This window comes from Scomber japonicus, chromosome 7, assembly GCF_027409825.1.
Source record: "Scomber japonicus isolate fScoJap1 chromosome 7, fScoJap1.pri, whole genome shotgun sequence".
NCBI lineage: Eukaryota > Metazoa > Chordata > Actinopteri > Scombriformes > Scombridae > Scomber > Scomber japonicus.
The window spans coordinates 25,443,275-25,457,233 of NC_070584.1; the positions used below are offsets into that span (position 1 = coordinate 25,443,275).

A 13,959-nucleotide genomic window follows, 5' to 3' on the forward strand; every position below is an offset into this window, starting at 1 on the left:
CCTTGGCAGCGAGCCCTCTTTCTGGTGCTACAATCCTGAAGGAATATATATACCATCAGGGACTTCAACACGCTGCCTGAAAGTCTGCACGTTTACACAAGTGATGAATGACACCCAGAAGGAGAAATCAAAGAGCTCTTAAAAGTTACAAACAGTGAAGTCACTTTGTGGGCTTTGACAAGAAACATACCCACAAGGTTCTCGTGTGTAATAAACATAGGTCCAGTTTCTCAGACAGAGATTAAGACTAAGTTTTAGACTACAGACAAGATTCTGTGAAAGTATCCTTTTGCGAAACAACTCTAGTCTTGGATGAGACTTAACCCCTGTCTGGGAAATTGGCCCATACAATCATAAACACTTTAATCTGCCTTTGCCTCCAATAAAGGGAATCTGATTGTAGCAAAAATATTTACAACAAGTTAAATCTGAAATAATGGATTCCACCTGTTATTGCTTGAAAACATAATAATGTGAGTAAGCCGAAGAAGCTTGCCTCTTGTTTACACTGCTGTCAAACAACATTTGGTTTTCTGTCTGTGACACATTAAGTTTACCAAAATGAACTGATTTACTATGTCAAATATCCTTTCATATGTTGTGTATTACATTGTTTGTAGTGAAAACAGATGTTACCAGAAAATGCACTGCAGAATGAAGATAAGATTTCATAAAGAAGCAGGTAAACTGATGCCAAGCAGGTACGTTCATTAAAAAAGTAACTTCCTGCTTTCTTACTCGTACACAAGGTTTCTGCTGTTAGAACAGGTGCGTGAATATGTTTATTTCACCAGTCTCTCCTCAGCTGCAAGAAAAGCAACACACATGCAAGCATCGGACCGCTTTTCTACAATGTCACTTAGAGACCTTTTCACTTTTTATAACATGCTTTTTGCAGGACATAGGGAAGCAGGGCATCTAGGAGTCAGTTTAGATCAGACTACATTAAGTTACTGATGTTTTTGATGCTATTAAAAGGTTTCATTACATCAATGTTAAATATTAAAGGATTGAAAACTATGATTTTTCTTTTTTAAATCAGATTAAAAACACAACTGATTTCATCTGTATGGCATGCTCTTCAAGTATACAATATCTGGACTGTGTTTAAACTGCTGGATAGTGTTCAGTGATGGTGTGCATAGTGTTTAATAAACTGATGACTAATTTGTCACAACTCCACAGATGATTTATTGCACCCATCACAGTGATCCTAAGGTGAATTTTTAAAAAAAACTAAGTTAAATAAAAACTTTGAAAGGGGTTTTAAAGAGAGATGTGGTTTGCAAAGAGAATTTAAACTATAGAAAGCTTCCTGCACACCACTGTCACTCTCTGGAAACGCAGATTGAAGCGTATCGGAAAGTGCGACGGTCAGTTCAAACTAAACTACTGAGCACCACTCACTCACATTAAGTCTCGAAATGCTTCAGACCGCTCAACTAACTGCACCACGCTACTTTTGCGCCAGTCGTCGCTTTTCCAAACTATACCTGGTTAGTGGTGTCAGGCGGCAGGTTCTTAATGAGGATTTTCCTCCTGTTGCTCAGCTCCTGGCGAGTTTTGGCCAGCCTCCGCTCGATCTCCTCCGGCTCCAGGTCCGGCAGGTCGCGGAGGCTAATCCCCTGCTCCGAGGGCTGCGCTGCCGCCGCCTCCTCATCCTCCGGCTGACGGCTCTCGGGGCTGTCCATCTCCGGGGAAAGTGCGCTCTCCCGGGTTAGAGAAGAGTGAACGGTCGGCGGCTGAATGGATGAGGCTGCCGCCATTTTGGGTAGCTGAGTGAAAAGTGTGAGGGAAGAGAGAGAGAGAGACGGAGAGAGAGAGAGAGAGAGTGAGAGAGCAGGTGGGAGGTGTGTTAGTGAACCGGAGAAAGAAAGAGAGAGAGATAAAACACCTGAAAAAAATGCAAAAATATAAATAACTAGCCTATTAGACTAAAGTCAGTCAAATTAACTATTTTTTCCCTCAATTCATTTTTTTCAATAAAACATTATCTATATATTTACTTGTAGCCTATTAATCTAGTTTCTGCATCATATTTCATATCATATCATTCATATTCATTCATATCATATTTTTAAACTTATGCTGTTGTCTTTCAGTTTGTTTTTGTTGCTTCCTCTCTTTATTTCAAGATATGTGCAGCTTCTTATTTTTTTAACAAACAAAGAAAGGAATTTTATTCTATTATATATTTTCTCTGTGTAATTAATTAAAGTCGAAATAACGTTCACAATGGGCAGTTTGTGGTTTCCACGTCTCCTGGTATGTCCGCTGCACCTCAGACTCCTGGCGACCCCAACTGTCTGCTAAATGTATAGGAGCCAATTAAGATTCCTCAATATCATTAACTAGCCCTCAAACATTTGTTCGGGGTATGTGCTTCTGAATTGCACTGACAAGCAGCTTTTTATCTACAGTGATATTTCTTGATTTATTTTTCTTATGGCACTCTCTTTAATCCTTCAAAACATGAGACAGTGAATATTGTCATCCACATGTTGATTCTGACAAGTGTTTCGAGTTCTCTAAAATATGCACACTACGTTTCAGACCACTCTAAATTGGTAAATATGTGTACATTTTTGTGCATTTGCAGAGAAACTCATGTTATTTTGTGCTGTAGCCCAATTAACACATTTCTTCTTTGGTCAAAGAGAGAAATTAGAGAATATCTCTGAACCACCAGAGCTTTCCTGTTCTTCATGTGCATAATGTGACCATGAATGGCTGTGTGCCTTCCCTCCTTTCTACCCAAGTCATCCAGTGAATGCCAACCTCACAGCCAACCAAGCCTGCCTGCCTGCCTGCCCACCGTGGGTGGAAAGCTGCTCCTGGCAAACACAAGGGAAACAGAGCTCCCTGCCGAGTCCTCACAAAGCCTTGTGTAGCTTCCGCAGGCTGTATAAGTCGCCGATAGACACACATGCTGCATACTCGCACTCATAGGATGCATTCACACTCATGTAGGCACACAAACATGTCAGTAAGCACACATCAACCCACTTAGGAAATATTTAGAGCAAGATTATGCCAGGGCCTGTAAGAGACAGTGAAATCAACCCCCATCATTCAAACTCCATGTTCTCCCTCTCGCCATCTGTGTGAAGCGCTTCTTGGCAGATAGGAGTCCAGACAATCACAGTTGTCAGTGGGCGAAAATTATCTCACATTGCCAAGCGGCTGAACCAGCATAACTGAAACAAACCTAGTGTATAGGGGTTGTTTGTTTGAATGCTTCAACCAAGACTGCGCCCAACCCACTGCAGAACGAAAAGGCCAAAGCAAAGAGCATTTTGTGGAAATTTAAACAGAAGACATAGAAGACATGCAGCATGTTTATTTTTCAGACTCTGCATGTCTTCATCTATCAGTTTGATGCTGCTTAGTATGTATGCACGTCACAAACATGTCCTCCTGGAAATCAAAGATGAGATATTCTCCTTCACCAGCACCAGAAACACTTTTATAGTATGTTTTAATTCATTATTTAATCTATTAGTGAACATCCTGAAACAAAAATGCTAAACTTTCTCTGCTCCCATCTTCTAAAAAGTGAGGAGTTGTAGCTTTTCTGTCAGATAATGAACAGTATATCTTTTATTCATTATATGTCTAGTTTTGTACTGTTAGACAGACAAAATAATACATTAAGAAGTCACCATAGGCTCCTGGAAATTACAATGGGCACTATTTTATGAAATGTTATAAATAAAGCTATCAATCATGAATAATTGCCTAGTGAGTCAATAATCAAACCAAATCTAACCTTCGTCTTAATCTCTGACTCCTGATAAGATGCAAGTTTGCTTGTGTTGAGAGACTGTCATGTCCTCATCAGTTTGTACAATCAAGTCCCAATCTCACATCCTCCAGGAGATCAAAAGGTGTGAAAGGCACCTGAGCAGCATGAATCCTGAATGCAAGACATGTTTTATGTGAAATAAACATTACAATCAGCCGGAACAAAGCCCTTTTTGACAGTTGAAAACATTCAGTAGCAGTCAAGTTTGGATCTAACTACAGTTCACACAATAGTCAGTGCCTGCTGACAGATTGGGGGACATGAATCATTGAGCAGTGGTTCTCTGAAAAGACAGCAAGGACTTGCCTGTCACTTGCACAAGCTGATTTTGGAGACGCATGAATCACTCCACTAAGTGCTAAACAACGTTTCCATGAGAGAACAATTAATTTTTTTCACTCAGCCCCCCTGACACACACACATGCCAGCACCGTATTACACCCAGATATACACTAACACACACTTGCATTAACTTGTGTCAGCCTACAACCACTCCTCAAGGTTACACAAACTCTGTATCTTTTGAAAGCGATTCACCAATGTGCAAGTCAAACCCCATAATACTGGGATATGCTTCACAAACCCAGGGAGAACTAGATGTTGGTCCCTCTCCATCTAAATCACAAGAGCCCTGCTGGTGCTTCAGTGTGTCAGCCAGTGATTCACAGCCTTTTGGAGTGGGTGGGAGTAGAGAGGAGGAGAAGAAGAAAGCGGGAAAACGTTTGCCGCTGTTCACTGGGACTGAGAGTGTGAGGGCGTGGGTGGGCAGAGTGGTTGAACGGGCAAAATAGGCACCTGGGGTGAGCTTAGTAGGCGTGAGGATTGGAGGGAAGGGGAGGAGAGGGCTGAACCCTAAAAGGCAAAGTGGTTCATTGCGTGTGGGTGTTGACGGTGAACATGTACACGTAAATATATATATTCTCTATGATTGTGCAGTGTGATTATGGACATCTCACTCTGTCATCCTGTCTGGAGTGCAGCAAGAGATGTAAAAATGGACTCTGGGTTCTTTCTCTTGTTTTATGAGCCAATGCTGTGCACTGATAAATGATCACATATGCTGTTTGGTAGCATGGCTTCCTATCTCTTACAGTATAGGAGAAATTCAAGGGACATGTGACCTACTAAAAACAGCTGACCTGAGTCCATGGGGACAATATGCACAAGAGTTCCCTGCCCAATTCTTGTCCTAATTACTGTGGTCATAAGCATACCTCCCTAGTGCGTCAGGGAAAGTACTTTTGTGTGGCCGGCAAGTCAGTAAGTAATGAGTAAGTGGCTTTTATTTTGACTTGATTACCCCTTTGCCAAAGTTTGTGCATTTTTCATGTCACTCGATCCTTAGCTCCGGTTAGACCGTTACTGATGATTTTTGTTTTAGTTTATTTTGTTAAAAATGAAATAGGAATAATGAGGAGGTGTACAGAGCGTGGTCATATCCCTCCTTGGCAGATGTCTTTGTAAGATTCAAACTGTGTTAGTGGTTGCAAATGTTTTCCACATATTTTTAGTAAAAACCCACATGATAGGATTGAAAGTGCTGTCTGTCAACGTGATTCGAAAGTGCTTTAAATTGCTTGCATGGAAGACTTGAGATGATTACACTGCTAAGATGCGTTAGGGAAACTGGGACTCTGGACTGCACAAAAATATGCTGCTAGAGCATGTCTGCTGTACTAGTTGGCAGAGTGGAGACTGACTGAAATGACCCGAGGGTGCTTGGACACTGAGCTTGGTGCTCTAATTCACAGCGTTTCCCTGGCAGGAAGCAGGAGACAGCTCAAAGGAAAGAGGAAGAGTAGTGGAAATGAATGTGACAAAAACAGGGCCGTGTACTGCAGGTGGAGGTATGAATGAATGCTGACTAACTGTAGAGGTTTAAATGTATAGAGTGTTCCTTCTCTCTTTCAGCTTTCAACAGTGCTGAACTACTTCCCTGCTGAGGTTCAGTAAACTGAGAGCCCAGCATGCCCCTCTCTATTTTCACTATCCACCTTAAGGAGAAACAATCTCCGCAGCTGCACTCTTTGACCCTCTCTTAAAATAGACAGCGACACAGCTTTTCTATCGTTCATTTAGATCAAGTCAGAGATCTCAAAAGATGAGATCAAGTGACTGGGAAGCTAAAGACTGACCTCGCAAATTCACACATGTTGTTCTCCAAGTCATCCTTTACAAACACAGGTGTCCCTCTTAATATTAGAAAGACTAACTTATTCACTGCACTGATGATTATGTCGTGCTGTAGCTGAGACACTGAGAGAACAAACTACTATTGACCAAATCCAAATGAACCAGATTGTTCCATATCAGTCATTTTGATGTGCAACAGGATTCAGCCTTATAGGTCACATCTCAGAACAATGATTGCTTCCCCAAATAGTGTCTTGGACCATTACATCATGTATAAACCCACCACTTTTTTTCAGTCGTGGATTTGGTTTGGATACTAGTGTATATTTAAGGAGGCAGGATGGTGGGATTAACTCAAAATAAATTACAGAATGTGCCACCCAGTACAACAGTATGGCCTACTGGTGTGTTTTGAATAGTTTTTGGATAAAAATTGAGTTCTATTACACAGAAGAATGAGATGAATCAGTTGTGCTACACATACAATATCTGGTAAAAGGGTCAATTGATTGCTTTTTTTTGGTCTTTTCCTTTGATTTTTTGACAAAAAGAAACATAATATCAGCAAACTAATCTTATAATAAGTACTAGACTGGCAGCTTTAATGTATTTATTATAGCCAACAGTACAGAGATGGGGACTGACATGCATCAAAGGTTTGACACAAACTGGAGATGACATGGCTCTTGGTCAGTGATGAAGCCACTGCAGTTATGGGGCATTTTGACTATCTTTATTCAAGAGCGTGATCTTTCAATTTGAGGGCATGATTTATTAATTTCATGTTCAGATTTTGTAATTATTTTTCCTTAAATCTTGTTCTTGCTCTTAAATAGCCCCAGTTTGCACTTACAGTAGATTTGCTCTGCTTCTGTATGCTTGCACTCAGATATTGTTGCTTGCACAGATTTCCCGCTCCAGCTTCATGTCCTATCCTCACATTCAGGCTGCTTCTGTGCACTAGTGAAATGTTTGCTCTCTGATTTTTGGTGTAATTAACCTGTCAAAATTTCCAAACCAATAGAATGTCAGGTGTAGTGTTGATCAATGAAATGATAATTGCCTCTGAGGGCGCATTTGCTACGAAAATAGTCCCTTTCTTGCTCTCTAGTGCTTTAATAAATACTTCCCTTGCTTCATATTGTATGATTTTTGGAATAAAATATTTATACCAGTGTCTGTACTTTTTCTTTTACTTAAAGATAGTACTTTACTAATAGATAGTAGCCATGCAGCACACCAGCCTCCCATCTGTGTGATAGAGGAGGAAACAATGTGACCCTCATGACTCAGGAGTGGGAGTCTAGGGGATCACCAAAGGCAAAGACCTCAAGTAAGGTTTTGATTTTAATGGTGCTATTGCTTCCTTTAAATTGAATTGGTTAAGTCATATATTCAGCATGAGAATACACCCATAACCATATGTCTAGCTTTCAAGTGTTGTATGTTACACTTTTGCTGTATTTCAGTGTTTAGGAATGGGAAAAGTACCAAGTAGAAATAACTAGATAACACATTAGGACAGTAGAAAGCTAAACATTTTAAAAATACAATGTACATACACTGTGTACCAGCGGTCCTGTTATTCAAAAAGTCATTCAAAAAGCAAGTGGAGTACATTTAAGAAAGCCCGGGAGCGTGGGAGTGGACCACAGTTAGAGAGAAAGTGTCCATTAAAGAAGTAAAGCAAACACTCCACAAGTACATCTGGCCCTCCATTGGTTGGGGGATTTTGACAGCTTTATTGTACAAAAAAATCGACAGCAGAGCAAAAATCTGAGAGCAGATGTTTGAGGATGCACAGAAGCAGCCTGAGTGTGAGGAGGCGGGCTGAAGTTGGAGCAGGAAATCTGTGCAAGCAACCTGAGTGCAAGGATATAGTTTGAGAAGAAGCAAAGTAAATCTAAGTGCAAGCCAGGGTTATTTGAGTTCAAGGGCAGGGTTTGGGGGAAAAGAATTACAAAAATCTCAATGTCAAATCAATAAATCATGTTCTCAAAGTGAAAGACCATGCTCTTGAATAAAGACAGGGGGAAAAAAACCCATACCCACATTGCCCCTGTTTCATTCTTTGTAAAAGTTTAAAAAAAAAACAACCATAAAACATCATATTGCTCCATCCCCCAAACCAAAGCAGCCTGTTATATAGTGTCAGAAACATGTTGCCTTTCCATCTGTGGTTATTTGTACAGAACAGCCTCATAAATAACAGATAGGGTCTTCCAGGCAATATGTACCACCATTTTTCTCCGCTCGCAAACTGCATGACCTATGACCAATGGCTTGAATAACACTGGAAAAAGCACTCCCATTGTGGAGCAGATTGTACTTCAATGACTGTTTTACTCTACAGTAAAAGGTCTTATTCTGGCAGCAGGGTTCAAGAACCAACATTGTTCCTTTTTATATATGAAACATGATAAAGGTTACATATTCTCACCAAATACAAGCTTTTTAAATTCTCAATTTCACTTCCAGTATGGTGGATGCTGGCAGACATGGGTCTTCATATTGAACAACTGTGTCGAGGCTAGTTAAACATAGTGTTAGACAGTTCTACATGTTATTAAAATACTCCCTGCTAAACAAGGCCAGGAAGCCTCTAAAGAGCAGATTTTTGTTGTGTCCTAAATGAACTAGAGAGAATAATATGGGGACATCAGACAATTTTACTCTGCTGTCACTGACTGTGGCTACGAGGTCAGGTACTGTATTGAGACTACACACACAAAATCTCCTGCAGATAATCTCCCTGGTTTGAGTAAAGGGGGTTTGTGGGTGACCTGTTTCATGACCTCCACGGTAAGAATAAAATGACCATCCTAACAATAGGATTTGTATTTAAATATAAATAAAAACATTTTAAGCATAATATTTATATTTTACCATCACCTTAGATAAATTGGTTGCAATGTTGGCTGAAGTCTTGAATAAATTGAGTTTGCTTTTCTTCCTATATTTGTATGATTCTTCCAGCAGTCCAGATGCATTCAGGTCAGGTTAAAAGAGACCTTTCTGCATAACTCATCATTTTGTACTTAGTGATACATTTGGAGTTATAGTTGTGTGAGTACAAAATTGATCAATTTCAGGTTATCTAATAGCAGGCCATTGTACTCTGTCAACATTAATGGAGATTTGACTAGCTAAGCAGAAATTAAATTACATTATTTTGGGGATCTTTGGTTAAAGGATAAAGTAAACACTATTCACTAATCGATATTTTCCATATTAGTAAAAAAAAAAAAAAAAAAATTTAAATGGATCAAATGACTGTTGACTTACATGATCACATGACCACAGCTCATACTTCCCCTTCAGCTCTAATGAGCTTTTCAGTGAATATTAACTCATTGTTCTCATTGTATTGTTACATCCTACAAATTCTGCTGTCATTCATCTAACGAAAGAGATCAAAGAGACCAAACAGAGCTAAAAGGAAAGTGAATATTGAATTTAATCTTGTAGCAAGACACATGGCTCTCATGGGATGCTAATGTTGCTCCATGTTTTCTGGATGTGCAAGTAACCATATGCTATCCTGTTAAGCTAGCTAACTTCATAAAGATATTAAATAAGTGTTTTTCAGAGTGTTGTGGAGTAAAAAAAGGGTTCTCTCTGTTTTATGGCAGTTTGTTTGAACTTCATATCAAAATCATCATAGCAGGGAAGGCAAAGGTGTAACTAATTACAATAATGATGTCCCTCATTCCATTTAACTGTCCCAAAATGCCAGTGAGAAACACAGACAACACAACGAAAAACACAGGTGCCATTAACAGTATTAATGATGGCTGCTTTTTCCAAATGTATGATTCTGGTTAATGCATGATTGAACAAAGCTATTGCTAATGTAACCAGTCCCATCTGTGCTCTTCCTGCTATGGTAATTAAATATATTTTCTGGTTTCTTTTCATTTTTTATCTGTGGGTTGTAGATTGTTTTTGTACATTTAATTATCTTCAATTTAACCACTTAACGCACGCTGTTCCGTCTACGGGACGGGACGGATGTTAGGAGGTAGCCACAAGTTCTTCTGGATGTTTTAAACACCAACCCTTAAACATATATATTCATGCCGTACATCGTTGGAAAGCTTAGATTGTTCTGATTCATTCAAGACCACTCACGATTTATATGGTTGCTCACAGCCGTAATAGTATTAGCGATTAGCTCGGCTAGCCCCTGAGCTAAGTAAGAAAAGCTATAATGCCTACATACCTTCAAAGTCTTCCCTTTATCCACAACGATCATCTTATGACTCAGCACTTTCTGTACAGCTCGCCAAATATCCATTCTTGTGAAATATGAAATCTGTTTCCATAAAACCGAAATACTTTCCTCAATATGTCAACATGTATTTAGTCCAACACGTACCGTAATAACACAAATAACAAACCTTTTACGGTCCGTTTACGTCATTTCCTGACCTGCACGTCCATCTCAGAGTACACGTGACTAGATGTTTACGACCGTGAGCCTCTTCTGCTTCTGACGACACCAACACACAAGCCAATCGGTGTTCAGGTTTAGGCAGTACATGTCTCCAAAGCCAATGAGGACATGTGACCGACAACAATGACGACATGGCTTTGATTGACAGCTGTTCCAGCCTATGGAAATATTCGGTGAAATGAAGTTGATAACCTTTTAGCCAATAGTCAGAGGTTTCCAACGGTGTATGACACTAAGCTATTACGTTTGGCTGTCCATAAACAAACTCCAAGCGTAACCGGCGTGCGCCCTGTGCGTAAAAGAGTTGAACCATATATCATTACGCACTCGGCATTTTGGTACACGGTTGGTTCTTCTTCGGCTTAACATATGACTTATACCAAAATAAACAGATAGATAGATAGATAGATATGGCCAAACAAAAAAATATGGTTATATGTAATAATAATAATAATAATAATAATAATGATAATAATAATAATATGGCGTCAGCTTTCATTAGAGACCAAGATTTTGATTGTAGGCAAAGGGGATGTGAAGTAATAGGTGTTTGATTGCGGTTATACAGCTTTGGTAACCAAGTGTCCATTTGGAGTCTCCAAAAAGGACCTGAGGAAAACGCATGGACATACCTGTTGAAAAATTCATCTTTTGACTCCAAATTTGGACTGCATGAAGCCAAGACATGTGGCTGTGGCCTCATTGTGTCTATATCTTGCTGAGAGGTCCCTGAATGTCTGTACACATGTCATTGTAAATGCAAACCTATGGGCGAGTAAACAACCCCATCATTGTAACCTCTGCCACTCTTCACAGTCACAGAATCACACTGACACTTTTACAAGAATCCTGAGAGTGTTTCCTTTCCAATGATACCAGACACATTTCTGAGTCTCAAACTATGTGGGATCTGTGCTGCTCACAACTTGGGCATGTCATTTAGGCTAACAGCATAAAAAACAGGGGCGTGTGTTAAGTGGTTAAACTTGTAGCAGCTCTTTTCACTTTTTTTACAGTACATTTCATTAAAAAAAGAATACTATTTAGGATTCCTTAATATTTTTGGTTGTTATTCACCACAACACCAAGGCACATTCCTTGTATGTGCAAAAACTGCTTTGCAATAAACCTGTTTCTGAATCTGATTGGTTGGGACAAAAGATGACATTTGAGCATGGGCGTTAGGTGATCAACATTTTATAGATCAATTAATTGAGAAAATAACTGACAGACTGATCTGTAATGAAAATGATCAGATGCAGCCCTAACTTCAAGCCATGCCTCAATCAGTGGTACCACAGCACGTGTTTAGCTTTTGACAGCTAATAGAAAACATCTGCTTTGACTTTGGGATGATTTTGAGATAGGAGCATGGCCTAAAGCCAGCATAAATAAAAAATGTAAACCTTCAGTGAGCAGTGCAGCAGCACTTGGCTGAGCTATATCCTTCATTGTAGATTTACCCGACAAAAAACCCTCACAAATATTGTATGGAATAAAAAAAGACAGGCAATTTAAGTGTAAAATGGACTTTATCACATTCACATTGCAATAAATCTCAATTTGATAACTTTATATGATACATGAGGGGGGGGGGGGTGATGTACACATGTTCCTTCAGTACATTAATTAATGCGATTCAGAGTGTTCTGTATACACACACACACACACACACACACACACACACATATACTTGTTTACAACAGCTGGTAAATACTGTTTCAAAGCTCTCCAGAAAAAAATGTCTTTGTCTTTCAATTTGGAGGAAAAAAAGGCCTCAACACACACATCCAAAGATATCTGCAAGACTGCATTGATCTAAAGATTGCTCTGAAATGCTACAAGACTGATGATGTCCGACTGAACAGAGAGCATGTACCATATGAGAAGGTGAAAACAGGTTTTTTTTTGTTTTTGTTAATGACTGTGGGTCTAAACCTAGCATACAGAGACAGGAACCTCCATCAGTAACTGGTCGAATGGAATAATAATGGTGATGAACTGGAATATTTCACCCACTACACACATCCATTGAGTTCAACAGTGGTATTATGAAGTGAGGATGTACTAGGCAATACCGACATGAAATGTAGATTTTAATCTTTTGGCTCTATCAGAGTTTATAATTTTTTCCACACTTTTGTAGCTGAAGCTTTAATGAGCTAAAATTGGATGAGTTAATGCAAATATTACTAAAGTGACAAACATACAACAGAAACTGTAAATGAATGTGATTTTCAGTCTTAAGTAGCGAAAGAACCATAGCAGCCTACTGTAAACCCCAAATCTACTACACTGTTGTTATTTTGGTCATTACTCAGTGAAAAAGATGAAGTACCGTTATTTTTGTGATCTAGAATTAGTTTATGGAGAGATAAGCTTTCTTTGACATTTTGAAAAACACACAATAAAACTTTAAAAACTAGAAGTCTCTCAAACATAAAAAGTGTGTATTAATTTTTCCAAGTACTGACTTCCATCCAATATGGACCTAAAGAAAAATAAACCAAAAAAACAAACATCCAAGGCATCAAAAATATAGTGAGACACCATGAACAGACAATTCAATATCAACCCGAATATCTGAGCATCATTTGAAGCTTACATCACGTCTTACCAACATAAAAAAATGGAGTGTACAGGACATTAATAGCTATTTGTGATTCTGTATTTACACTTCATAATGAATCTCTGAAAAAAACAATAGACATTTTTGCACCCAGAAATAAATGGATGCCACACTGACATGATTTGACCAGTTGAACAATCAAACCCACTAAGCACAGATCGGGTCAAGTGACGCTTCATCAGAATAAAAATAAGTGGATTTTTCTCAATCATAATAGTTTCACCTATATTCTCTAATACTATCTTGAAAAATACAACAATGCATTCAATGAAAAGGTTCCAAGTGGATAATCATTCGTTCTTCGCACTCTCTCACATACACACACACACATACATACATACACACACTCATACACACACCAGAGATGTGTAGAAAAGATATTTTGAGTGGTTAACCACAGAGGAGCTGACAGATGGGTGTAACCTCTGTACAACAACAGCAGCATCTCTCCCTTTCTCACTCTTTGATGAGGGGGAGACTACATCTTGGGCATTCATGGAAATTCAACTTGTTTTGCACAAAATCCAGCACACAGCGTTAACGTACATACACTATCTGCTTGGCAACACAGGCAAAAAAAAAAAAGTAGTAAAATGGGGAGAAAAAAAACATTCTCTACTGGTTTTGTGACTCAGGCAGGTAGAGAGGACATGACTCAGTCTCTGTCAATCAAGACCACTGTGAGGGTCCCCAATTATCCTTACACACCAAATCCCCAGCAGCGACTAAAGCCAGGGGATGTTTTGCTGGTGTTAGTTTTTCTATTCCCTCCTCCATCCCTGGGGGGCTTAAAAAGGCCAGCGAGCGTCCAAGTTCTGCCTCCCAGTAGAGAGGACATGTCCAGAATAAGGATAATCAGCACAGCAAGTCTTACCTTGAAGGAACACACAGAACCCAGTGATTCAGAAGTGTGAAAACAGATAGAAAAATGTGCTG

At 39.3% G+C, this 13,959-nt stretch overlaps 1 protein-coding gene across 1 annotated transcript in view; it reads right to left on the reverse strand.

Annotated features, from left to right (window-relative positions):
- The window catches only part of raver2 (ribonucleoprotein, PTB-binding 2), an 84,512-nt gene extending 82,728 nt beyond the window's left edge, over positions 1 to 1,784 (reverse strand). Inside the window, exon 1 of the mRNA XM_053322038.1 lies at positions 1,494 to 1,784. Within this exon, the coding sequence (XP_053178013.1) occupies positions 1,494 to 1,766 (273 nt within the window). The 5' untranslated portion in view covers positions 1,767 to 1,784. The remainder of the gene's footprint in view (positions 1 to 1,493) is intronic.
- Between the last annotated feature and the right edge of the window lie 12,175 nt (positions 1,785 to 13,959).